Genomic DNA, 27,030 nt, shown 5'->3' with positions numbered 1-27,030 from the left:
TCTAGGCCAAATTTACTTGCCCATAAAAAGTTGATTAAGAGTCCCAAAGACATGTATCGCCATTTTCTAATCGGCCTGAAAGAAAAATGCAAACTGTAAATTCAGGACGATCGAAGAGTTAAACCTATGCTAGCTGTTATTGTTACAAGATGTATTCTGAATCATTCAGACAAAGCACTGATTGCCATAATGGTCTAATAAAGCACTGATTGCCATAATGGTCTAATAAAGGCTGCAAATTAGCTCATACTTTACATATTTATATATACAACAGTAGATTAATACAGGAGAGGCTTTGAATATCTTTTTATGGAGACATAGATATGGAGTGGTGTCATTTAGTTGCTGGGTTCTGGGGATTTACCTGGCAACTATGGTACTAGCATCTGGAAATCAATACACGTTTTTGAAGTCGTACAATATTAAAAAAAACTCCTATTTTTATGGAAATCCAGTATACTTGTAAAATTAATGAAGACACCGGATATGACAAAATTCCTATCCAAAATTACTGACATTCAAACAATCAGAACACACCAACTGAGTCAGCTGAGTAAGCGATCAATTCACTTTGCATTTGTTTAGGCCTTAAATTCTGAAAGTGAACAAAATCCTTATATCCTGCCGTTCTAGTTTTATAACTAAATATGTATTGTTGAAATATATTCCCAAGATTCTCCAAGATTAACACCCAAGTAAACCAGAAATGGGGCTTTTCGAGGTTTAGTCTTGATGTTAAAATTATGGATTAATTCATTAATGACATACAAGCAACTCAGGGTTGTTCTTGTAAAAAATATATGGGATCCTAGGAACATACTTTTAATCTGCAGTAGACACCAATAAAATCAATTTAGAAGATTTCAATTTTATATGAACTCTTTGAATAATCAAAGTACACCTCTCCCTCGATAACTCGTGCACAACGGAGTCCACAAACATAGACCACACTATGAGTGAGGTGCGAGTTACCGAGGGACCTCCAAAAATTGAAGAAAAAAAAAACTGATTTGACATCAAGAAAACCGTAAAGGGTGGGGTGGGGTGGGGCGTCGTCATTAGGGAACTGGGCTGTTTAATGACTGAATCCTCATTTTACAATCATGTCGATAATAATTTTTAATAATGCGCTTTTCCTAATGAAGTTGTTCGTTATTCTGTTTAAATAAAATTTTTTTCCTCAAAATATCCAACATATGAAAAATCGTTCCAACTGGTTTGAACAACCATCATGTGTATGCGAAAAATGTGTGTATTACGTCACTGCTTTCTGTTTTCTTGATGAGTCTGGTTCCCGTAGTGGTATTTAATAGTATCTTGCCAAATCGGTAGTCCACAATTTGGGAACTAGACTAACTGTTGATACACCACCAAACAAGAATCCTTTTTTTTAAAAAAACACGTGACATTTATTTCGTGACACATCTACGTGGAAACTCAATTTTTTATTGTTCAATTAGTACAGTGTTAATGTCGTGATTTCGTTGGAAGTAATAATGATATTTCCTATCATCCCTGAGGATATCTCTACATGCCAGTTCAAGAATTATCTTAAACTCGCTTGCCCACAATGGTCTGTATCTGTGAAATCAAGCTCTTTTTTTTAATGAAGTATTCTTTTCGCTTTGCTGCCTTGTTATCTTTGATCACAGATATGAAAGAGTCGGTTAATTTAAGGTAGTTTCTGTTACATACACGATAACGTTTATTACAGTGTTCGATTGATCCAATGAAGTGAGTTCACCCGACATACGACCGAGGCTGCTAGATTTTAAGTTAGTCCAATTTTTGTGCCTTTTAACTTTTCTTTTATTCCACTTCCTTTTTTTTAATTCAAAAGACATAATTAACGTGATAATATAAAGGAGGCCAGCTTTTAATTCAGTGCAACAATACAACAAGTACTTCTACAAGTCAGTTATCAAAACATGGTTGGTACTTAATTAGGTTCTCAGAGAAACGCTCATGGACACAGCTGTTACGGTAGACTGACGCATTTTACATTTAATTACAAGAGGACACATTGCACTTATGACGATTACACTTAATAGGAACTAAAAGATGGAACTAGAACACAAGTTTCAATTGATACAAAAATTATTTAATTTGTATTTAATTTGTATTTATTGATTAAAGTACTGCCTCCACTCGGCGTAAGTGACATTTTCATTGATCGAAATTTCCTTACATATCATGAATTGCAGTGTACTAGGAATGTCATTTGGAAAGAAAATGTAAAATATTGTATGAGTTATTTTTAAATTTGATATTTCATAGTGTTGATTAAAATTTCCAGTTCCTATCTACTGTTTTCAACAATAAAAGGAGCAATACATCAAAGTTTCCATTACCAATTTTGATCGCGATTTTCTTCAAGTTCAACCAGTAGGGATAATTTTTTGGGGTATTTTCGGGTTAAAAAAAATGGGATCCAAGCCTGACACCGTGTTATAAGCGGGTTCGCGAGTTATCAAGGGACTGGTGTACTGACATTTTTAAAAAAAAAGTCTAACCTGGATACCATGTATGTTTAAATGGAACAGTCCTCATTAAGTAAATAAAAGCAAATTTTCCTTATTTTTTATCCTTGCCTACAACCACGTGACTCAATAACTACATAAAAATGAGTTTTTATTCCCTGCCTACAACCCTGTCAATCATGAAGTACATAAAAACAATTTTTCCTTTTTATTCCTTACCAAGAACCCTGTAACTCAGTGAATACATTATTTTTTTCCCCATTTCCATTCCTTGCCTACAGCTCTGTGACACGACAACTACATAAAAGTGTTTTCCTTTTTATCGTTGCCAAAACCCTAGAACACTAAGTACACAAAAGTGAGTTTTTCCTTTTTCCCTTGTCTAAAATACTGAGAAGATGCTAATAATTTTTCATTTCATTTTTTTGTCTATGCATTCCGTATCTGTAAGACCCTGACCTGTTAGGAAAAGCGTGTGATTTCTGCCACAAGCCACATCCACAATGTTGACTGTACTGAGAGACTCCACCAGCTTGGGAAGATCCTGTCTATCTGTGTCTCCATGACCTAACTGACCTTTCTCATTTCGACCTGAAAGAAAAGCAAACATCTATATGGATTACTATAAACAGCAACTGATGCTGTGTAGCGCTTATAGTATATAGATGTACCTTGTTTACCATGCCATGTGTAAACCACATACAGTAAAATCTGTCCTAATGGTCACCAGAATTCAGCGATCACCTGGTCACAATTGCCATTCTAATCCACCACCCCGGCAAATTTCCTATATAAAAGTCACATAATCAGCTGTCCTCTGCTGTCAGCAGCCATTTGTTTCTTAATCATGCCGTAGTTTCACCCTGTCTTTGTCGATTGTGTTTCTTAACCAAGCAGTGGTTTCACCCTGCGTTCAACATTCACTGGAGTGAATGCTCCATGTATGAAATTTAAACTTCTTTTGCTTAATGAGTATGGCATGGTGTATATAGAGGCGTATTATGTGAATCAATGTTTAAATGTTTCATATTTCAATTTATTTAATGCACCTGTGCACTTTTGGATCTTTAACATAGCTTTAACAATTCTGATCTCATTGCTACGATGCCTGTGGTCTTGCAGTCTATAGTGATGGCTAGCACTGGGGCATCATGCCACATATATGTAGCATTATGTCCCACTAAGTCACATTATTCTGACACCAGGCCAACCAGTCCTAACACTAACCTCCTAATGCTGATTGCCAAGCGAGGCAGTTGCTAGTACCTTATTTTATAAGTCTATGGTATGACTTGGCCACGTTCAAACCCACGACCTCTTGTATCCAAGCTGGATGCTATAACCACTTAGACCAATGGAGCAGACTGTACTTTATACAGTGGAACCTGTCTTGAAAGACCACCACTTCTGCCAAAACATAATGGTCTCTCATGACAGGTGGTCTCTCATAACAGATTATAACACTATATAATCTCTAAATCTGTACATGGAGAACCTGGTCTCTCAAGACAGGCGGTCTCTCATAGCAGTGGTCTCTCAAGACTGGTTTTACTGTATAATCAAATGAAACTCAAGGAATCAAGATGTCCACTTCAAAAGCATGGCTATTTTTATAGTGAAGATTTTAAATCAAAGCTATGTCAGATGAATTTTTTTATTTTACATATATAATCTGCAGGTACAGGTAAATTGAACTAGTGATTCCTTTAAGGTTTAGGTGCTAAAAGTAAAACCTATCTTGTGCAGCCACCCTTTCTGCCAAGAAAAAGAGGTCTCTCAAGACAGGTGGTTTCTCATAACAGTTTGTGCAAGATTTGCAGTTTGCAAAGTCAAAATGCAGCAGGCTTAAGATGGGAAAATATCCACAATTGCTGCTCATTTCAAAGTGCTTTTGTATACTGATACAGATATACATCATAAAACATTTACAATTATATTTGAAGATGATGTGTACATGTAGGTTAGTATATGAATTGACAAATTAATAAGCTAACAATAATTTTTATCCTGTCCATAAGTCAACTTGACATGTCCATACATTTCAGACTCACTTAAAATGTAGCTAAGAACTGCACAGTTCACTTGCTCATTCTGTGTATAAATCAGTGGCTTTGATCAGGCCTTAGGTAAATAAAGAACATTTATGAACCAATGAATGAGTGTATGTATGTAATCTGGATTTTTAATGTAGCTTTAACAATTTATCTGTGAGATGTCTGCAGTGTGGCAGTTTATAGTGATGTCTAGTGCTAAGGCATCATGCCACAGACACGTAACATGATGACCCACGCAGTCACATTATCCTGACACCAGGCCGACCAGTCCTAACACTAACCTCTTAACGGTGAGTGCCAAGCGAGGCAGATGTCTTCACCATTTTTATAAGTCTTTGGTATGACTCGACCATCAAACCCACAAGCTCCCTCATCTGTGGCGGATGCTCTAACCACTAGGCCACTGGAGCGGTCAAACCAATGAATGAAATTAAAACATAATTAAAACATCTGGAAACAACACAACTTTATTTAAAGACAAAACCAAAATGGCTAATTCACCAATGACACAAAAATGTGAACAGATGATGGTTTGGTACGGGTTTTAAAAATGGTAACATCACAACAACAAAAAAAAAATCAACCTTTTACAATGACTATCAAATCTGACAAATGATAATCACTTATTATTCACTATAGGCAATATGGATGAACTCCACCATATTTGATATGGATAACGATGAGATAATTAATATAGCTTGCTGATTTTGCTGTCCATATCCTGCCATATACTGTCAAATTTTTGTCCATTTTATTGTATGTTAATAATATTCATCAATCAAATACTTCTATATCAATGAGGGCTGTAGCGAATATTGCTTTTTTACTATTCGGCTGAATACGAAAAGAGACCCATAACTTTTCATTTGTCGCTGATCACTGAGATACAGCTTGTTTGTATTCCGCTGGATGTTTGTATGACAGGTGATTGTTCAGTGGAGATGTTGTAAACGTCTTACATGCAACACCGCCACATGATATAACTGTTTTGCACAATGTACACATCGGTTTGCTGCCATCCTCCTCACGCACACTGAAGAATTTCAAGGTTGGATGATGCTTCCATAACAATGATTGTAGCCTATTAAAATTCTTACATCTTATTGTGCACATACACCAGTGATGAATGACAGAAAAAATGAACAAGATGGCACACATTTTACATCTAATACTACAGTCACTGTACTATATGCATTCGGCTGCAGCACACTATCTGGCCGAATACAAATACTTCATCTTATAACTATTCGGGGCCAAAAGGAAAATGAAGCGAATGGTACAGGCCAAACAACAATATTACCAAGTAAACATAACAATCATATGAAATGAATATTTTGTTTTTCTCTTTTCTGTTATTTTCCTATTGCATCCAACAACAAAAAAATGAGATGAATCTCCACTGAAGCATTTGCAAACATACGTCAAATTTTAGTAAACATCTACCTCATACCCATCGATCCTAAGTTTAGTAAACATCTACCAGGTACCCACTGATCCTATGATCTGTTACTTGATCAAAGGGAAATCATATTAAATGTTTACAAACCTGAACTGTGTGTTGTGAACTCGTATGAAATGTTTGAACTAAACATGTGCCAATTGTGCAGCAAGACCAAATAGCCACCCTTGCCATTGCACCAAGTATTATATGCGTGGTTCAATGAGAGTTGTCACATGGGAAAACAAGCTAATGGATTAAGGTCAAACATTTACAGAAGAAGTAGACTATTTGGCACACAAGTTCATGTATTAAGTTTGTGGCTTGACCAAAAGGACTGTCAACTTGAAAACAAAGAGTTGCCTTTATAAGATAAGGGCTTATGAGGCCACATGCATGGCAAAAAATTTGGGAAATATCAATTTTTAATTTAATCTAATTTTTGGAAAAGGAAAATACATTACTATTAATACAAATACATGTTATTAGGAACTGCACAAAAATTAAAGCAATTACAGAGAAGCATTGTAATTTCTAGCAATCACACAAAGCAAACAATATCAGCAGACTTTGCAATGGGTAGTATTTAATTTACACATATTTTCAAATTATTAAAATCCAAATAACTTTAGATACAAGTATGGTAAAATAAATACCGTCACGAAACACATAGACCTCATCCATAACATACACATTTCTGAATGGGAATAAAGGCTGAAAACGTGAAATTATTTGAAATCAATGTTTGTGTACTGAGGACATTTAGAGTTTCCAACATTACCCCCCAGATTTAACTAACCTTTCTTACATGTCACACCTAAATGTTGACCCCCACTTTGCATGATAAAAAGGTTGACTAAAAAGCTAGTATACACAGCAAATGGGTACACAACGACTTATTATCAATGGGTTGGTCCTAGAATACCCATTGGCAGGCAAAGTGGATCATTAACTGTTTTTAGTAAACACACACCCAATAAAATATTGAACCCAAATCACTACTTAGTAAGTTATCGTAATCTGTTGCACTTAACTGCAGAAACATTTTCTGCAAATGCTTCGATAACAGTTTAAATATTCTTTGACTGCCCAATTTGCATCAATTACATCTTTCAGATCATGTCATAAAGGTGTTCCTGTGAATAAAGTTTTTTTGCAATTTACCTATGTTTCGAAGAATTATTCACTTATGTGAGATTTTTTAAAATAATGCTAAAATTTGTTTTAGCCCTGACCAAATTTTATTTAATCGATGCTTGCTACATCAACATTTTTATGCAATCGTCAGATTTAAAAAAAAAATTGACAGATATGCAAATGGAAATCTGAAAAGTAATAACATACTAGTCATTATAAAGTCATGGGAGAAAAGAAAAAAATTCCTGCAAGTGGGCATGAATTAAAGACCTCGTGCTCCAAAGTGAAATGGGTGTGTGACACAATCTATCCACACAGTCACAGTAAGGCAACAGACAGAAATATAATAAACACTATTCAGAGAAATTAGTTTACCATTATTTCCATTTAATAACCAGATGCTCCAACATTACAGTTACAATCATACACAGTAAACTGCATACTTTATTATCTATGTCAAAATATTTATAAGAAACAGATCTATATTGTAATTGTGTTCTTGATCTATCATTTCTGTAAGATTTACACTTTGTTTTATGATGATACCAATTTTAGGTTTTATATTTTGTATTTTTTTAAAATGAGCAAATAATAGGACAGATGTGGAGACAATACATTAATGCAGTGGGCTCTAAATTGTTGGAAATTAAACACCTGAGATTTGACAATTTTTCAACATTATTAATCATTTCAGTACTGGTGAAATTCAAGTTCAGATCATTATGGGCAATTGACAGACTTCTGATGTTAATTGTGGAATCATAATTGGGGCACATAATTAAAGCACAGTAAATCAAATGGTTTCATGTGAAAGTGCAAGGGTTGACAATGAGAAACAGAGACAGCCAGCTGACCGGGAAACACATTTTTTTGGTCTTAGTTCCTGATCAGGCTACCGCATCTACACATGTAACTTACAGCTTGTAAATGTTTCCAAAATTGGTAACCTTGTAAATGAACATGTACAAACACATCTTTTATTAGTTGTTCTGCATGAGATGGCAGAATGTCCAGTTTTTCATGCATGCATGCAAAAAATGCCACACATTAATTTGAATAAAATTCATGTTAACATCACGTGAAAATAGGGATGAATTTGCCCTGTACAACTATCATGTACACCCTAACTGTTCAACGGTTAAATAGTTTGGAAAGGTCATAACATGGCTGATTGAGATATTTCAAAATAATATGATTTAATTGTTTGAGAATCTTTAAGTAAATCTGATTCTGTTGATTCGGTGCATATATAGAGACTATATAATGAGAATACACGCTACATATTCTTTTCTTCACGTTATGCCATTTCTGTAATAGTTTTGAGAAGAAAGTGGTTTATTTATAATATTTGTTTGTTGGATTTAGCAGAGAGGAAAATCTTTAAACAGCCAGTACCTACTGGATTAAGTAAATATATTCAAGGACTTGAATATTTAAATAATTATATTCGATCACATGAAACTTGCAAGTACTTTAATGACATTCTACCTTTACGGGATTAACATGAACTAAATACATTTAGATTTAGAACTGTGATTCTTCAGGTGTTATAACAGTAGCACATAAACACATCATAACCTTCATTTGTAATACCTTTGGACAGTCTCCAGATTAGTGTCATACAGATAATACAATTTAAGATATTCTAGGAATTCATACATTGTATGTTATTTTTAATTCTTTCACTTTGTTTGATTTTATATTTGTTTAAATAAATTTAAGATTTGGAAAACTGAATGCTCCATTGGTTTACCTTGTCTTGTTACTTAAGTTTAAGCCCCTAGATGTAACATTACATATGATCTATTTTTTTCAAAGTAATAAACAAATCATACATAAATAACATCAGATATTAAATCTCTTTGCACTTTAACATCATGGAAAAACTAGGTTTGGTAGGACTACATCATGTTGTTTTACAGTTTACAATAAAATATGGATAACTGCAAGGAGTGTTCCAAAAGCACAGCGTGGACAAAAAATGTTCTTGTTCTTGCCACATACTGGGACAACCCATGCAACTCTCTGACCTGAATTACATCGCTGTACCAGATTCCATGGAAAATCTCTGTATGCCCTATAATCATTGCAGAAACAGACTTATCTCTCATGGCAGTCATTACAATGGAAAATACTCCAATTTAAGGTTTTTATACTTTGTTTTCAAACTATAATAATGGTTTTCTATATAAATATAAAACAAGAATCCCTCAAAGGGACTAACACTCAACTGGATGTAAAGAATTTCCAGGAATATAACATAAGAACATTTCTTCCTTTTAACCACCTCTGTCTGCGCTGGTTCGAGTCTCGGATTCAGCCAATGTGGGTATGTGAGAAAGCTTGCCAGTAGCTTCTCGTGGGTTGGTGGTTCTTTCTGGGGTTTTCCCGGGTTCTTCCTCCACCATTAATACTGGTCGCCATGTATAGCCTATCGTGTGCTGAAAAATGGCGTTAAACCCCACAACAACAACTTCCTATAAACTGTTGAGTGTTGAAACCATCTCTGACATTCTTCAGCAACAAGATTTTCAAATCTGATGTGATACAAATATTAGATGTCAGCTCTGCATCATTTTCATTAGTAGACATTATCTGAAATATTTAGGTGAAAACTCCACCAGAATGATCATCCATTTAGGGAGAGTACTAACAACAAGAGCTTTAAGGCAGTTGTCATGGCAGACATCGTGGAAGTATAACTGGCACCATTTTCATTTAGGGCCAATTAGGCAACATAAGAAGTCTATTGTGTAATGGCCATCCATTTTGGAGAAGAGTAGATATATTATTTTCAAGATAGGACATTCCATTCAGAAGTAGCAATAACATGCTGCTGGACACATATGGTTTTGGGCGAGAGAGTGAGGTTGATAAACTGTGCAAGTCTTCCTCACTTAAAACAAAGTCACTCTTGTCATCCACCCATCCCATTTCATCGACCACTAAAGTGCTGTGGCAACAGGCAAGCGAGGAGGTGGCAGGTGTTGGTACACTGGCAGCCGTAGCTGCAAACCTACACGGAGCAGCAGTGGAGTCTGGCATCCCCCTGAGCAACTGAGCAGCCTTCTTCAGGAATGCACTGCTCACCTCATGCCAGAAAAGGTGCCATAAACATTGCTTGCTCTAAACCTCTCTAGCCAGCTTACCGCAGCTGGTGGGATGCTACTCCAGTGGCAGAAATACAAAGAAGAAAGTGAGGATTGTTCCTCTCACACTTGGTGCATGGAATGTGCGCACCTTACTGGACAGAGATGATGCGGAAACGACGCCAGAGGAGAACCGCCCTAATAGGAAAGGAACTCACCAGATACGACGTGGACATTGCTGCCTTGTCTGAGACCCAGCTTGCTGGAGAAGGCGAACTCTGTGAATGGGGCTCTGGATACACTTTCTTTGGAGCGGCCGAAAAAGTGAAGAGTGCCGCGGGGCTGGTGTTGGCTTTGCAGTAAAGACAGAACTGATTGGCAAATTGGCTCGACCTCCCAAGCAAGTAAACGACACACTCATGACCATGAAACTCCCCCTCCTGTCTGGAAAAAAGCACCTTACCATCATCAGTTGCTACACTCCAACCCTGACCAACTCGGATGAAGTGAAGGTCAAATTCTGTGAGGATCTTCACTCCATCATTGCTGATGTTCCAATGGCTGATAAGCTCGTCATTCTTGATTCACTGATTCAGAAAGATTAGGAATAACAGGATTTATAAGATGGATGCAATTGTGGCTTGACTGGATCAGATCAGCACCATTTTCACCTACGGCTAAATGTTGTTGTTGTTGTAGGGTTTAACGCCATTTTTCAGCACACGATAGGCTATACATGGCGGCCAGTATTAATGGTGGAGGAAGAACCCGGAGAAAACCCGGAAAGAACCACTGACCCACGAGAAGCTACTGGCAAGCTTTCTCACAGACCCACATTGACCGAATCCGAGACTCGAACCCATGCAGACAGAGGTGAGATGGCAGTGATCCCCTACGGCTAAATAAATTGCACAAGTCTGTGAAAACATCATGCTGATGTGACCATCTATTTAGAAGGAGTAGTGAAAAGTTTTGAAGATGGTACTGTGGTAGCACTATTGGATTACTGAGCAGCACTATTTTCATTCAGGATCAACCAGATCAAAGCATGAATGTGTCTGTAAAGTTTCAAGACAATAATCCAAACAGCTTAGAAAGAATAGCAAAAACAAACTTACGCTAATGAACAGATAGATGACAGACAATAACCATCCGATGAACCATCTTTGCTTGGTGGATACACGTGGTTCAGTGAAAGACTGCATATGTTAATTACTTCGTGTAAAAGGGACACTAGGAACAATATCTGATTATTTCTTCTTAATTCTGATAATGTCCAAATGACCAGTAGATGATGGAAAAATCAAACTGTATATCCAAACCTCACACAATATCAACTTAATTACTCAGAAACCTTATTTTCCATCATATTTGTTTATTTAAGCAAAATCACTTAAATCCATTGACCTTTAATGACCTATTTGAAATATCAATATCTTTCAAGAACCCTTTATGACTATGTGAACCCTGTGTGTGCATGTGTACATGTATATATAAAAATGCATGTTTTCATTTAAGTGCAAAGATAGAACATCCAGGATTGAGGTGCAGGATGCAAGTATAAGACTTCATTTTCCTCAATACAGGACCAGAAGTCAGGATAAGCAGGCAGTTATGCTTTCAAGTTTAAACTCAGGAAAAAGGAGTGTGCTGTTCTTTTAGCCATTTATACTTTTGCAACTGTACTGAATTCAAGAATAAATGCAGTTATCGTTCATGAATATAGCATGGGTGAATTCCAATTATCCTCACCGATGACTACAAAGCCAAACTAATGCAACAAACTACTTTTACAACAAAATCTTTTTATGAAGCAAGGGTGGGGTGGGGGAATAGAGAAAACAATTGAAGAATGATATACATGGAAGTATAGAATCGGCTGATGTGTCAACCTCAAATAAGTATGCACCCTCTATCTACTATCGATCCTATGAGGTAAATGTAGGAATTGAATAGAGTGGAATATAATGACTGAGTTACTCAGGTTTCCGTTAGGGCACTGAATAATGGCATGAAGTACGAACTTCGTGATTCAGAAGAACACATTCGAGGAACATCACGTGATTTGACTACCGCATGAAAACTTCCATTTGATCATCCAATAGTAAATCATTAGTTTAATTTAGTATCTCTATGCATTTAAATTTTTTCCAACCACTTTAATCCTTACTCCCCCACCCCCCGAATACAGATCATCATGATTAAAAGGATGATCAACCAATGAGGACATTCTGAAGATGGAATTTCCATTATATGACTGAGAACTTTCATCCATGCAGGCATCAGCCTCCGCTTACTTACCCCATGTATATGTCTTTCCCTCTTTAGTGATGATGGCACAGTGACATGCTGTACAGCCCGAGGATACTGTTCGAACTTTGACCCCAACCATGTTAGAGATACGATGTGGACCCCATAGATTAGGGCCTCCTTTGGTTTTTACTGTGGAAGAAACATAACAAAATGGCTTCATAATTACCCCATGAGAAATAAAGTAGGTAACTACGTCAAAAATTGTATGTAAATAACAAAAAAGCATCAAAAGCAACTTAAAGAAGAGAAGAAAAAAAAAAAAACACATCAGGAGAATGACTGATTCCTCAGGCCAACCACAACTACAATGTAAAATTACAAATGTAATATTAACATAATTTTGATGTGTGGGATTAAAGAGATAATATAAAAAAAAAATATTTTATAGCTTTATTTTAATTTTATAATGTACCAAAATGTATGACCCATATACATGTGAGCATAAGACACAATTAGGTGAAAGATTAAACCAAAGCATAATGGTTGGCAAATAAGCTAAAGCATAATGGTTGACATATATGCATGAAGTTTGATAATAAAGACCTAGTAAACCAAAGTTCTGAATGGTAATTGTGTACCCTTCAATCCAAATATTCAATTCTATCCTCTTTCCCAGCAGAACACCGAGAAGTTAATGACTGAAACTAATGTGGGATAGGCGTATTTCACAAGTCTCTCTAAAATAAGCAAACTGTCACATGTATCCAAAATGATCAAGCTTTGTCAAACATGTCCAGGAATAAAAGAAACAAATAAAGCTGCAGAAGGCCTTACCTCCCTTGGGTAAAGAATGTCGCCCAACCAGGTCCCAGTTGGTTCCTCCAGAAAACAACAGTTCACCACTCAGCATCGATCCCTCTAGAGTCTGGAAGACAAATGCATAGCATTAGTTTCTGCATAAATACTAACAAATGCAGACTGGTTCTGGTCCTATACAATTATGCATCACTGACAATAACAAATTGTGAGCTTCAGTGTTTTCTCCCGTTTTTCAAGAAAACCAATAATACATCTCACCCCCATCAAGTTGAGCTTATGGGGTCTTTGCATTATCTGAGACCCTGACTAGGTACTGATAAATGCTTGTTACATCACAACAACTTCAAGCATTTACATAAATTTCCTTTCAACTCCAGTACTAAATTCATCCTAGTTACTCTCTTTGATACTAAATTATTGTTAAAATATTATTGCATGTTTTTATTCAATAATAGAATGTATCTTGCTCAGATATAGTATATATTAGAATTGCAATAATAGTGATTACACATACAGTGGCTCTGTCATGGGATTGACTTCTTTTAAAGTACAGAATGGTTGTTAACAAAAAGAAATCTTATTTTCATTTTGGTCCTTTTGAAGCCCGCATTTTAACTGAGATATAAGCAGCATGATTATTGCATTTTCTAGTGTATTCTGTATGACTGGCCAAACTATCACTGCTGCACTGGCATCATTTGCCTAGACAGAAAGTACTTATTGACCTTCCTTTCAATTCCTTTGTTTGCTGTGATTTCAAAATTCAAAGGGCTTGCATTTATACCAGACCATAAGTTATCACCTTTAGTGACTAAAGAATTCATCGAAACCAGACTATCAGTTATTGCCTTTACCAGCTTAAGAATTCATTTTTACTGGATTATCAGTTATCACCAAGTACTGACTTCAGAGTTCATTTATACTAAACCATCAGTTATCAAATATACCAACTTATGAATTCATTTACACCAATCAGCTATTACCTTCATCGATTTAAGAATTCATTTATACCAAACCATTAGTTATCACCATTACCAATTTAGGAATTCAGAGTGAAAATGTGAGACATTCTATCATTCTTCGCAATTCAATCACGAGTTTAATCAAAGCAGGAAGCAGTCTTGATCAAAGGGAAGCTTGCTGCATCACCTGAGGGATAAAATTATGGCTTGCTGACTTAGTGGACTTGCCTAATTGCCAGTACAAATAGCACAAGTTGAAAAAAAAAAATATGATACAGATGGCTATTTTATGTGTGTGTCTGTGTGATTTGGATGTTTAAAGCAGCTTTAACAATTTTTCAGTCAGATCGGTATGATGTCCCATCCCGTCACATTATCTTGATATTAGGCTGACCATTCCTAACACTAACCTCTTGATGCTGAGCACATAGCGAGGCAGTTGTTAGTACCATTTTTATTATTTGGTATGACTTGGCTGGGGTTCGAACACATGACCTTAAGTATCCAAGATGGATGCTATAACCACTAGGCCACAGGAGCTGTCATATGACTTTATGTCTACAATCTTCATGTTCTTTTTGTAATCCACTGACAATGCTCATAAGCACCATTTTGTATCTGACTGGAAAAAGATGAGGTTACAGCCTGGAGAAAACATCAAGGGAATTAGACCCTTTAATACCACTTCTTCCAAAGGAAGAAAGCACTGAAGCTGAAGACATCCAAGGTAGGAATCCTAAATCACAACTATACCTTTATTCACTTTTGACTCCAAATTAAAATCACAAGTTCCTGTTAACACATATGTAATATCATGCTGTATTAAAGTTGATTATCCATTTAGTGAAGAGTCCAAATTGATTTAGATTTTAAATAAATATGTCACACTCCTCAGGCCTCATGAAACGACCGATGCTTGTCAAAAAAAGATTTCCATGAATCCACTGTAGAAACGCTCATAAAACAATATGGTAACAAACATATTTGTATATTCGAGTTAACATCATCATGAAAAACCCATTAAGTGCAGTAAAGAATTATTTGTCATGGCCTTCAATCCTTAAACTAATATGGACAGAAGATCATCAGATCAGTTTCAGACAATATAAAAAAATACTCACATGCGCAGTTTGGTTAATGCATATCAACACTGATTCTGCCAGCTATGCGAACCAAATTTGCATTTTTCAGATAAAGGTTGATTGTGTGTGAATTCATGCATGTACCAATCAAGTTCCAGTCATGTTGACAGTGTAAACAGGAGTCAATGTCAAATTCAAAAGCAAAGTCGGTTTTATCATTAGGGTAGAGGGCCGAGGTATTTGCTGGATAGTGGGAAAATGAGTTGTGTTATAGTATAAAAAATGGACGTCTCCTTTCCTGCCAGTGTGACAGGTATAGTTTCATATCTTCATCTCTTTGCTTTGATCTTGGGGTGTTCAGCAACTGATTTATTCAGAATATGTTTTTATAACATGAACAAAACAAGAATGGTGTACATTTTTAAATGTGATGATTTTAATTATTGGATGTATTGAAATGAGCAGGCTGCAGTAATCTTGTGTGGAACATAAATTTGGGAAAGAACATCACATCCCAGTAATTTATGGTTTGTGGTACAGAAAACAATAATAATAATAATAATAAAGGTGTTCCTGTGTAATGTGGTCACATGTGTGCAATGAAAACTTTTCCCCTTTTCCATAAGTAGCAACTAGTAACAGGTTTGAGCATAAATGATGAATATTTTTTTTCTTTTTGGGGTGGGTGGGAACAAAAACCCACCAAATTATTGAAATGGCACCATACAAAGTATTCCTAAGATATATCCATGAACTGCACTTGAGTGTGTGTGTGTGTGATTTGGATTTTTAACGTAGCTTTAACAATTTTTCAGTCATACCGTTATGATGTCAGCAGTGTGGCAGTTTACAGTGATACCTAGCACTGGGGCATCGTGTCGCATGATGTCCCACCCAGTCACATTATCCTGACACCAGGCCGACCAGTCCTAACACTAACCTCTTAATGTTGAGTGCCAAGCGAGGAAGCTGTCAGTACCATTTTTTATAAGTATTTGGTAGAACTCGGCATGGGTTTGAACTTGCAACCTCCTGCAGTGGAGGCAAGGCTCTAACCACTTAGGCCACCTGAGTGATCAATTCAGCTAGAAATAATGTCTGTGTTAGGACTAGTGATTGCGAATAATTACTAGAGGCAATCAAAATTCTCCGAAAATTTTATACAAACACCCTATAATAGTTTTCTCACTGTAGTATGAGGCCTGAGTAAAGTTACTTAACATACTATATTTTTTGTACTTAGTATAATAACTTTTTTGGTATGACTCGACCGGGGATCGAACCCATGAACTCCCGCATCCAAGGCAGACGATCAAACCACCAGGCCACTGGAGCGGTCCAAACTGCACTTGATAAAATCCATTCATTTTTTTTATTTTATTGTGTCATCCTTCTCACAACAGGCACAAACCAAACCAGTACAGCAAAATATGGTTACCCACACCACAAACAAGTTCAGCAGAGTATGGTTATCCCACCAGGTTAAGTGGTTATTCATATATCTGACAACAGACTGCTTTCTATACAATTTTGGTCAAATTCTGCAAAACATTTTTTAAGAAGTCACTTAAAAGATGAAATTCCATTTCAGTAATGGCATCAGTATTTGATGGCAAGTCTGTATCATCTACACAAGCTTGAAAGGTTTTCAAGCCATGAGGCGTTATGCCAAATCTGTACAAAGTCCACTGTTATTTTGGAGAAGTTGTTGTTTCTGGGTAGTATCTGTCAAGTTAGTTTTCAAATCAAAATGGGTATGGTGTTCAAGGTTTTAGAAGACTATCTTGAACTGTTTTTGACCAATGATGTCTCGAAATAACAACTTTGTAACTATTTCTCTTCTTTTTGACATATACTATCAATGATCTACTGTATATTTCAAATGTGTCATGTAATATATATTGAAAATTTGGATAAAGAGTGGACCAAAAAATGGAAAGTTATAAAAAAGTAAATTATTTGTATTCCAGTTCTATTTTGTAACTGAAAATGTATTACAACAATGGGGCATTTTCTAATTACAAAGGGAAATAGTGAAGATATACATGTAGGAGTTGGAAAATGTATGCATGATTTTCAGTTGATTTTTTTATCTTCAGTGTGATTGTTGAGAAATCAGCAGGAATCCAGCAGCAGCAAATGTGAGAAGGACCTTCTCAATTTTATATAATGAGTACAACCCAGGTGAATCATCCCATCCTCTAAGGGGCTAATACAGTGTTGACTACACAATGATGATGAATACATGCTTAGAAATCACAAGGAATCATGCAATAATAGTGTTCACAACTAAATTGCACACTAACCCAATTTAAATATTTGGGAGAGAATTTGACTATGGGCTGTTTCAATAGATCATATTGATCACAAGGCACTAAACTTTACCAAGGCTAGCACAAAGAAAACTCTCAATGACACTATTGAGTTAACCCAGCTGGAAAATCAATAATTTCTCAATTACATACATGTGTAACACCAGTGAATGAGCACAAATCTAAATCAATAATGGGGTCAACTTGATTATGTTGGACTGCCTTTAACCACCGCATCTCTCATTCCATTATGTAATAAGAAGTAGGTTACAGCATCCCACAGGGTTCCAGAATTTGCAAACATCTGCAACTAGATGACAACATCAATTCAAGTTGGGATTAGTTTTAATATTGACACAGCTTCAGGAACTGAGTCTTAAATGTTTGATATAAAATCAACCTTCATTTTCATTACATACATGATCTACCATTTTTTTTAAGTCACAGGTAATGAATCTCTATTACAACCAATATTCAGAGGTCACTTTTTGGAGAAGAAAAACTCTTTTGTTGTATTTCGTACAGTAATAGGCTTGAGTATAAATGAGTTGGTATGTGTGCTTTTCCCAAAAAATATTTTTGCTTAATAAATACATCTGTATGTTCTTGATTAGTTCCCAATGCCAAACTGAATTACAAAGTATTCTGGGTTGTGAAAACTACCGTTAAGTACTGAAAGATAAAATATAAAAATAGAACAGACCATATGTGACAACTTCCAGAAATAAGAGACCAAATGATACAATGACAGGAGAAATAAAAATGGAGTCAGTGGGATTTCAGAAAGACTGGCAAGATTACAGAAAACATAATTTTTTACTTGACCGTATGCAGGGATGTACACATTTTCTAAAAGTTGGCTTGAAAACTGAGCTTGTCCCAAATTGGTCAGGTAGAAAATGGTTTTGAAATAGCTTGATTTTTAAGAGAGAGAGAGAGAAATTTTAAATAACCAATAATAGAGCTGCATATTCTTAATTTTAATCATATTTTCATATATAACATTATTTTTTATCTTGGCATTAAAGTTCAAAAGATCATGCAGATTTTAATTATGCATCCAATGATTTCACTCTACCATGTTCTTCTTGGGTGTGTTATGTCCACTCACATGTCTGCTTCTGCTCCCATGTCAGTCCCATTTTCTATAGCATTTTCTGCGTTATACTCTCAACTGAAAGATTTGTGAACACTGATTTTATCAATGTACTTCACAATTAACATTTTCTCACCTTGAAATCACAGACATGCATCAAAATATCTGACTAGTTGACTTCTGAGACTGAGAACACTTATTTTTACCCATTTAACTGTCTGCCAAGCAGTATTTACATGTCTCCTGTTAATTACCATATATACAACAGACCATAAACATGTTACATTTCTGGCTCATCAACCATGCTTTGAATGAAATCCTGGTGGTTAATCATTAGTGACAAGTCCTTTAATTTTCAAACACACTGTCAATGAAATCTCACAAGTTATATTATTAAGAAATAACTCCTTACTCACCCAAAGACAGAAACATGCATCAAAACAATTTTTAGACTCTGCCAGCTAACAAACTGCCTGAGGCTAGGTTAGGGACCTGAACATGGGTTTATCACAGATATGTACAAATATTAAAATGTAATTGATAAGAGAGAATATCATTAGTTATTCCTTATTTGTCAAAACTGGCTTCGATTAGTAGATATTCACATTATCACGCCTATGCAGGAAAATGCAAGTGACCTTGAGACATTCACTACAAGATGGCAAGATGTAAACACTTAACCAAGTTTTGAACTTGTCCATGAGCAAGTGACTTGGAAACTTTAGTTTGCCCAAACCAAATCTGAGCTTGTCCCAGGAGTTGGGCTAGTTGATCTGTAATGAGTTGATATGCCTGCCTCATGCTTAGCAAGAATACCAGTAATGGCACATTATATGCCTGCCCCATACTTAACAAGAATGTCAGGAATGGCACATTAAATGTCTGCCCCATGTTTGATAGTCCTCAATGGATAGAATTGACACTTTTGAGCAGAAACCACTCTTTTCTTTTCAGCCAGACCCTGACCAGTGACCGTATGACTCCTAAATATATAGGCTTCTTCATTCAGAAACTCCACTGAATTTAAATCCAATGTGAAACCTGGATACAGATCAAGTATGGACAAGCAAGTATTCAAATATGATTACTGCGTGCAATGATCATATTTACACAATTTTTACTGTTATTTCAGGGTCATATAAGTAACATCTATGGTCAAATTTTAAGGACTGGCTTGTCTTCATTCATTCATTCAAAACAGCCACTGTAACTGTCATACTGGGTGTAAGATTAGCACTACTTGTATGTAACACCAACTAGATGCATGCATTATTAAGAGTCTTTTGGTGAGAGCTTCATGTCAATATGAACATCCATTCTGGTTGAGTAGCAATAGCAATATTTTCAAGATGGCTGCCATGGTGGCCATACTGGATGTCAGATTGGCATTATTTTCATTTAGGTTCAATTAGGCATAATAAATCTCTTGGCAAAAATTCCATGTTAATATCACCATCCATCCTGGAAAAGAAAAATTTTTCAAGACAGTCGCCATGGTGGCCATACTGAAGTTTACAAAATCAGCATTTTCACTAGGACAAACTAGACATAATAAAGAAGTTTTCTGGTTAAAAAAATAAGGTCCTCTTGACTTTCCAGTTAGGAGGAATAGCAACAGCAAGACTTTCAAGATGCCTGTTGTGGCAGCCATAGTGGATGTCAGATTGGAACAATTTTTACTTAAGACTAGACACCAGAAGACATCTTTTAGTGAAAATCCTATGTTGATATACTGTCCTATTCAGGAGTAGCAGTAACATTATAATGGTGACTCTAGTGTAAATATGGGATGTCAAATCAGAATAGAAACAGTGATAAGAAGATTTTCAGTATGGCTGCCAGCAGAGCCATAATGGATCTCAGATCTGCAATATATTCATTCATAATCAACTGGATACCTTTAAAAAACCCATGTTGATATTCTGTCAAGAAGGAAGAGCAAAAACAAGATTTTCAAGATGGCAATTTTGGTGGCCATATTTAATTTAAAATCGGTAGCAAATTTACTTAGGACCAACTGAATTAAAGGAGTATTAGATATTGATATGACCATTTGACCAGGATATTCAAATTGGTCACCATGGTAGAAATAAGACCAATGAGACAACATATGGAATCTCCTGGTGAAACCCCCATGTTGATTTGACATTCCACTTGGAAGAAGAATCAATAAAAAGAATTTTGTATGAAATCAAGTAGAGAAGGCAGAATTAAAAAAAAGGGAAAAAGCATGCAAATCATGTGTATAAAAGCTACTGGTCACAACTGTTTGTCAAGTCATCTGAGTAGACGAAAGGAATACTGTTTACAAACATTATTATTTTAGTAGCATCATTTAGGTATATAATTAGGAATTTTCATGGTAAATTGCCAACATATCATGGGAACAATGTTTAAATGACAACAAAAAAAATGATAAAAAAAGGAAAACAATTTTTTTTTAAAAAAAATGAACAAAACTAATGCCCATTTTTTCTATAAAGTAGAATCCAGCTCTCTTCTGGATTGTGTGTGTGTGTGTGTGTTAGATCTGGATTTTTGATGTAGCTTTAAAAAAAAATCAGTCATATCGCTATGATGTCTGCAGTGTGGCAGTTTATGGTGATGTCTAGCACTGGGGCATCATGATGCAGATATGTAACATTATGTCCCATCCAGTCACATTATCCTGACACCAGGTTAACCAGTCCCAACACCAACCTCTTAATGCTGAGCGCCAAGCAAGGCAGCTGTTAGTACCATGTTTGTAAGTTTTTGGTATGACTCTGCTGGGGATCGAACCCATGACCTCCCGCATCCGAGGCTGACGGTCTAACCACTAGGCCACTGGAGCAGTATGTTTTCTGGATTAACAAATGACACTCAAATGTATCCATATTCACATGTAAACAAACAGGTAAGATATTTTCACTGGTACATAATGATGTATATCAATACTCTTGGAATACTGTATATAAAGGCAATTTATAAAGAAAAGTGAATAACTTCATCAGATAAAGCTTGTTATCGGCAATTATTCCCAGCGAGATAATAAACAAGAATTCAACCATATAACTCTCTTTCTCTCTCCTCACTGTCAATCTCAATCTTCTCTTTTATATATATCTTGTCTTTCTCTATATGTAGCAATTCAAATCTCTTTTGCATTCTTTTCCAAGCATTCTCTTTTCATTTCCAATTTCACTCAAGTAATTTTACCCAAAATTTCTGTGTTTTCCTACTCAACCATTATATCTGTAACTCTTTTGTAATTGGGGCCCCGAGTGGCCGAGTGGTCTAAAGCGCTCTCCGTTACCGATCACTGCCATCTCACCTCTGTCTGCGTGGGTTCGAGTCTCAGATTCAGCCAATGTGCGTATGTGAGAAAGCTTGCCAGTAGCTTCCCGTGGATCGGTGGTTCTTTCCGGGTTCTTCCTCTACCATTAATACTGGCCGCCATGTATAGCCCTATCGTGTACTGAAAAATGGCGTTAAACCCTACAACTACTTTTGTAATTTAAAACATCTGTAACATTCTCTTAATTTTGTTTTCTATGATAGGGTGATTCATTTTCCATTTTCATCTTCCGCGACAGTCTCTCTTTCGCAGATAAAATAAGTTTTACTTGGAAATGATCTGAGCACATCTGATATATATGGATGACATGTAACAAGCTGCAGAAGAATGATGATAAAACTGAGGCCATTCTGATCACAACAAGACTTTCTCATTCACATCCTTTACCTCAAACAATAAATATCAGCAACACCAAAATTAAATTCACACAATCAGTACGAAACGTAAGTGTTACTCTGGACAGTACTCTCACATTGCACCAACATGTCATGAACATATGCAAGGCTGCATATCTTGAGCTGAGATGCATCAGCTCAATTCGCAAATATCTTTCAGCTGATGCCACTAAAACACTTGTGTTCATTAGTACTTTCACGACTGGACTATTGTAACTCAATTCTGTCTGGTTCATCTCAATATCTACTCCAGAAACTTCAGAAAGTTCAAAACACAGCTGCTCGGATCATACTTAGAGTACCACGATCAGAGCACACCTCCCCGCTGCTCTGTACCCTACACTGGCTATCCATTCGATCCAAAATCAAACACAAAATTTGTTCTCTGTGCTACGTTTCACTGTGGGACTCTAGTCCAACATACCTATCCGATCTCACCCATGTGTACACACCAGCAAGATACTTATGCACCTCTTCTGACAATCGTATACCGTATATACTCGCGTATAAGCCCGTTCGTGTATAAGCCGACCCCCCCAAACTGAAGTGGTAAAACTGTTATAAAGTGCATGACCCGCGTATAAGCCGACCCATAATTTTTAGACTACCGGTACATCACAAGATGCACAAAGTGAGTTCTGAATACGTTTATTTCAGCAAATCATATTATGAAATAAAATGAAAGTAAGAAAGATAATTTATATATTGAAATAAAAACAATTCTAAAGTGTTAAATTTTAATGGAAATTAAATTAATCCTCATTCTAAAATCATAAATTATAAAAGTTCTATCACTTTTAGAATCCTTCAAAATCTGGCTCTGTATCAGACTCGCCAAACAGTTCACGGAACTCGGCTTCTGTTACGGGCGTGTTTTCATCAGATACGTCGTCATTGTCATCATGGTCATCCGATAGTGTGATTCACTTGATCAAAATATGATTAGTTTCAGCGTGGACATAATTCAAGCATTGTGACAGTTTATAACTTTGAGCAGAAACCATGTCCACAACCATATCTCATTAAACAATACATCTGATTAGTAAAGTCATTGGCATTGTGCAACAAAACAAACCTAGCAGAGATCTCGGAAACGCTTAATTACGCATATTTGGACGCCAATTTTTGTTCTGGGACGCAGAAAATCCCTGAGGCGGGAGTCCTCCGTACTCATGTTATAGGTGTGCGGCAAATTTCAAAGACTTGCCAGTCCTGCTTCAGCCACCTGATTTGTGGGAAAATGTGATGATAATTAGCTATGCTGATATTTACAATGACAGAATTCAGTGACTGAAAGACCCCTTGATGTACATACATGTTGCCATTATAAGAGTACATCAAAAGGAACATGATGCAATAGCTGTGTGGCAAGATCAAAAGCTATGTTTGACTAGCAGCCGGATGCGAAAATGTACTGATATTTACAGTCATTGAATTCAGAATCAGAAAGACCCAGAGATGTACATGTGGTCATTTATAAAAGTACATCAAATAAACGACTTTAGCTTTCGTTACTGTGTTCATTTCCGAATGTATCGGAATAAGTAGTGCACGAGAATCAAGACATGTTGAGACTTAGACAAAATGCCATTCGTAATTTGGGTAAGTATTTTGGGGTTAAACGGCAAACTTATGAAGATTGTAATGAGATTCAAAAGAGTGCTAAAGCTGCTAGAATTGATAGTTCGGATAGGACAGTAGGCAATTGTAAGAAAGTGTGTGATGCCTAGCTTAGTGTTTGGAATAAGTCCTGACTTGGATTGACAAAATTCAGTATCACTCTGATGGACGAACAAGAGCTATTTAAGAGGTACACTGACTGACCATACTGTTTTTTTAAAATGCAGCTTGCCTTAGCCGGGTTAGTTTTAGTGTTGTATCAAAATGTATTCATCAGTACATCAGTAGCTAGGCTTAGTTTTGATATCAATTACGTTGACAAACAAATTCTTACCCATTCACAAGCATATGTTTTGATAGCTGGTTGACCATTAACCCTTTTCCGAGCAAAGTAGCAACTATCAATTTCCTGCATGATATCCTTTAATGATAAAACATACAAACTTGTGTTTTAAGATCAGAATCGGTGATTATTAACTGCCTCGTGTACACTATTTCGTCATAAAATTAGTTTGAAACTCTAAGTGAACCATTAGGCCTAACGGAAAATAATGGCGGACTTCGCTAAGTCTGGCATGTACCAGTTTATTAGATTGTCTGTTTTCTAAACCATCGGGCAACTATTTTCAGAAAAATATACAGATCATTGAAAGCAATGCCAAGGTATTATTTGATTAAAGATTTAACTTTAAACTGAAAATTATGTAGGGAGAAAACGTATGGGACAATGCTATGTTGTGGAATTCGCGAGATACGCTTTAAGGTCTAATCTGTTTTCTGACCTGACACATATTTGCGAAAATACGGGGGTGGGGTGGGGGTGGGTGGGGAAACAGCAAATAAGATACTATTTAATAATTGCCTAAAATTAATACAAGGACGTAGACAAATAAATAAACCAAAAAAAATTGCGATCATGTCAATGGACCATATGTAATGAAGCTATATTATAGTGAGTGATTACATTACAAAAACCTCTCCTTCTACAAATAGCTGCACATACGTTTATGTTGATTCTGTAGGAAAGAAGGGACTGCAACTTTTGATGGTGGGATTCCTATGTTTACCAAAATGGGAGTCATGGACTCGCAGTTTTAAAATCCAAGCGAGATCTCTGCATATTATCCCCGAGGCATTTACCACAGATTAAGCATATGGTAGCTATTATACAACACTCAACCGCTAACAAACCACTTTGCTTTACTAATAACCAAACAACTGTAGTATATAAACTGTGGCTGTCGATTACTTCTAAAACACCCGCCAAAGAAATTCCACAAATTATATTGTTTTACAATTATTCACGCTGACTAGTATATTGCCCTGTTATTTACCCTTCCTAAGCGTGCGCGCAACAAACCCCTATGAAGCCTCTCGATATTGTTCCTTTAAGACTATCGTACATGTATTTCTACTCTCGATCAAAATGTTTGTCGTATATACCTTCAGTATCGTAATTCTTTTATTTTTTTTAACGTAGATTCCTTTCATATTTACACTGAAATAAGCTAGCGTGCATTTGTACAATACCGTAGAGTTCAATGATTACTGATTAGCTGAGGGTCAAATACTTGACTGGAGATTACTAATATGGCGGTTCTTTTGGAAAATACACGCACCACCGTGGCTCAAATAACATGTATGGCTGCATTTTCTGGTGGATGGACATTTGTTAAATACACGTCAATATGTTAAAACATGTTTTTCATTCATTATCCTACCACTTAAGTTAGAAATAAAATATTTGTTTCACTTCACGACAGCACAAATCTTATGAGCCATGTGTCATCATTAGGCTTGTGATCTCATCTTCGGCGATTGACAGAAACAATAAATACTAAAATTCAAGGGAAAAAAGCATTAAAAATTTCAGACTTGGACCTTGACCCGCAGATAAGCCGACCCCCATTCTTCCAGGCCTTATTTTTTTCCTAAATTTTTCAGCTTATACGCGAGTATATACGGTACTCATTATTCCCGCTATGAAAACAAAGTCATATGGACAGCGTTCTTTTGCATACCAAGGCCCAGCAACGTGGAATGAATTGCCCACTGAACTTAGACACAAAGACACAGTGATCACATTCAAGAGGGCTCTCAAAAAACTCACTTATTTCGACTGCAAGAACAAACTTAAAGACCTAATAATGTTTCCTACCTGAAATATTCTCAGCATGTTTTTTATTTTTTAATGTTTTTCTAATTTCATGGTGTTTGTTTTTGTAATAATATTATTATATGTTTTTTATCTTATAGGTGTTGTCTAATGGTGTAAAGCGCTTAGAGCTTGTAAAGATTGGGCGCTATACAAAGTCCTCATTATTATTATTATAACATATTACATCCTTTATGGTACTTTTCCAAGTGTTTTGCTAATATAAAATATATATAGTCTACATCCTTCAATTTTATCATAACTGTATCTTTCTTTTCTTTGGATTTAGTTTTTCTAAAGGGGTTTCTGGGTGGTCAGTTGTCTAAAGTGCTCACCTTTACTTATCACCTCTGTCTGTGTGGGTTCAAGTCTCAGGCTCAGCTGATGTGGGTATGTGAGAAAGCTTGCTAGTAGCTTCCTGTAAGTTGTGGTTCTTACTGGGATATTCCCAGGTTCTTCACCCACTCGTTATGCTGGTTACCATGTATATTCTTTCTTTCACCAAAAAATGGCGTTAAGAGAGATAGTTCATGCACAATTGGATTAATTATTTTTACCAAGGTTTTTTGTCAGTGTGTTGCTCAACTGCATTTCAAAACAGAGATAAAGATGGAGAGCCTTGGGTCCTTTTTCATATCAATCAGTAAAACATCTTTAATGTTAATAATATTAATTTGTCATAATCCATATATTACCAGAATCTGTGGCAATATTTTTTCAACCAAATAGATTAAAATACATTGTAATTATCTTTGATCCTTTATGGTGAGAAACAGTGTCCTGCATGCTTTTATGAGTCAC

At 36.1% G+C, this 27,030-nt stretch overlaps 1 protein-coding gene across 2 annotated transcripts in view; it reads right to left on the bottom strand.

Annotated features, from left to right (window-relative positions):
• LOC149782437 (protein RCC2-like) overlaps positions 1-27,030 on the bottom strand; it is an 89,254-nt gene that overhangs the window by 52,838 nt on the left and 9,386 nt on the right. For both annotated transcript variants that reach the window (XM_089933841.1, XM_089933840.1), the window contains exons 2-4: positions 13,286-13,376; positions 12,500-12,640; positions 2,940-3,071 (exon numbers count right to left, since the gene is read on the bottom strand). In XM_089933841.1, the coding sequence (XP_089789967.1) occupies positions 2,940-3,071; positions 12,500-12,640; positions 13,286-13,376 (364 nt within the window). The remainder of the gene's footprint in view (positions 1-2,939; positions 3,072-12,499; positions 12,641-13,285; positions 13,377-27,030) is intronic.

The sequence above is a fragment of the Sinohyriopsis cumingii genome, chromosome 15, assembly GCF_028554795.1.
Source record: "Sinohyriopsis cumingii isolate HCF-2022 chromosome 15, ASM2855479v2, whole genome shotgun sequence".
NCBI classification, from domain to species: Eukaryota; Metazoa; Mollusca; class Bivalvia; order Unionida; family Unionidae; genus Sinohyriopsis; species Sinohyriopsis cumingii.
The sequence above is the reverse complement of the archived record's forward strand: the minus strand, read 5'-3'. Positions and strand labels throughout refer to the sequence as shown.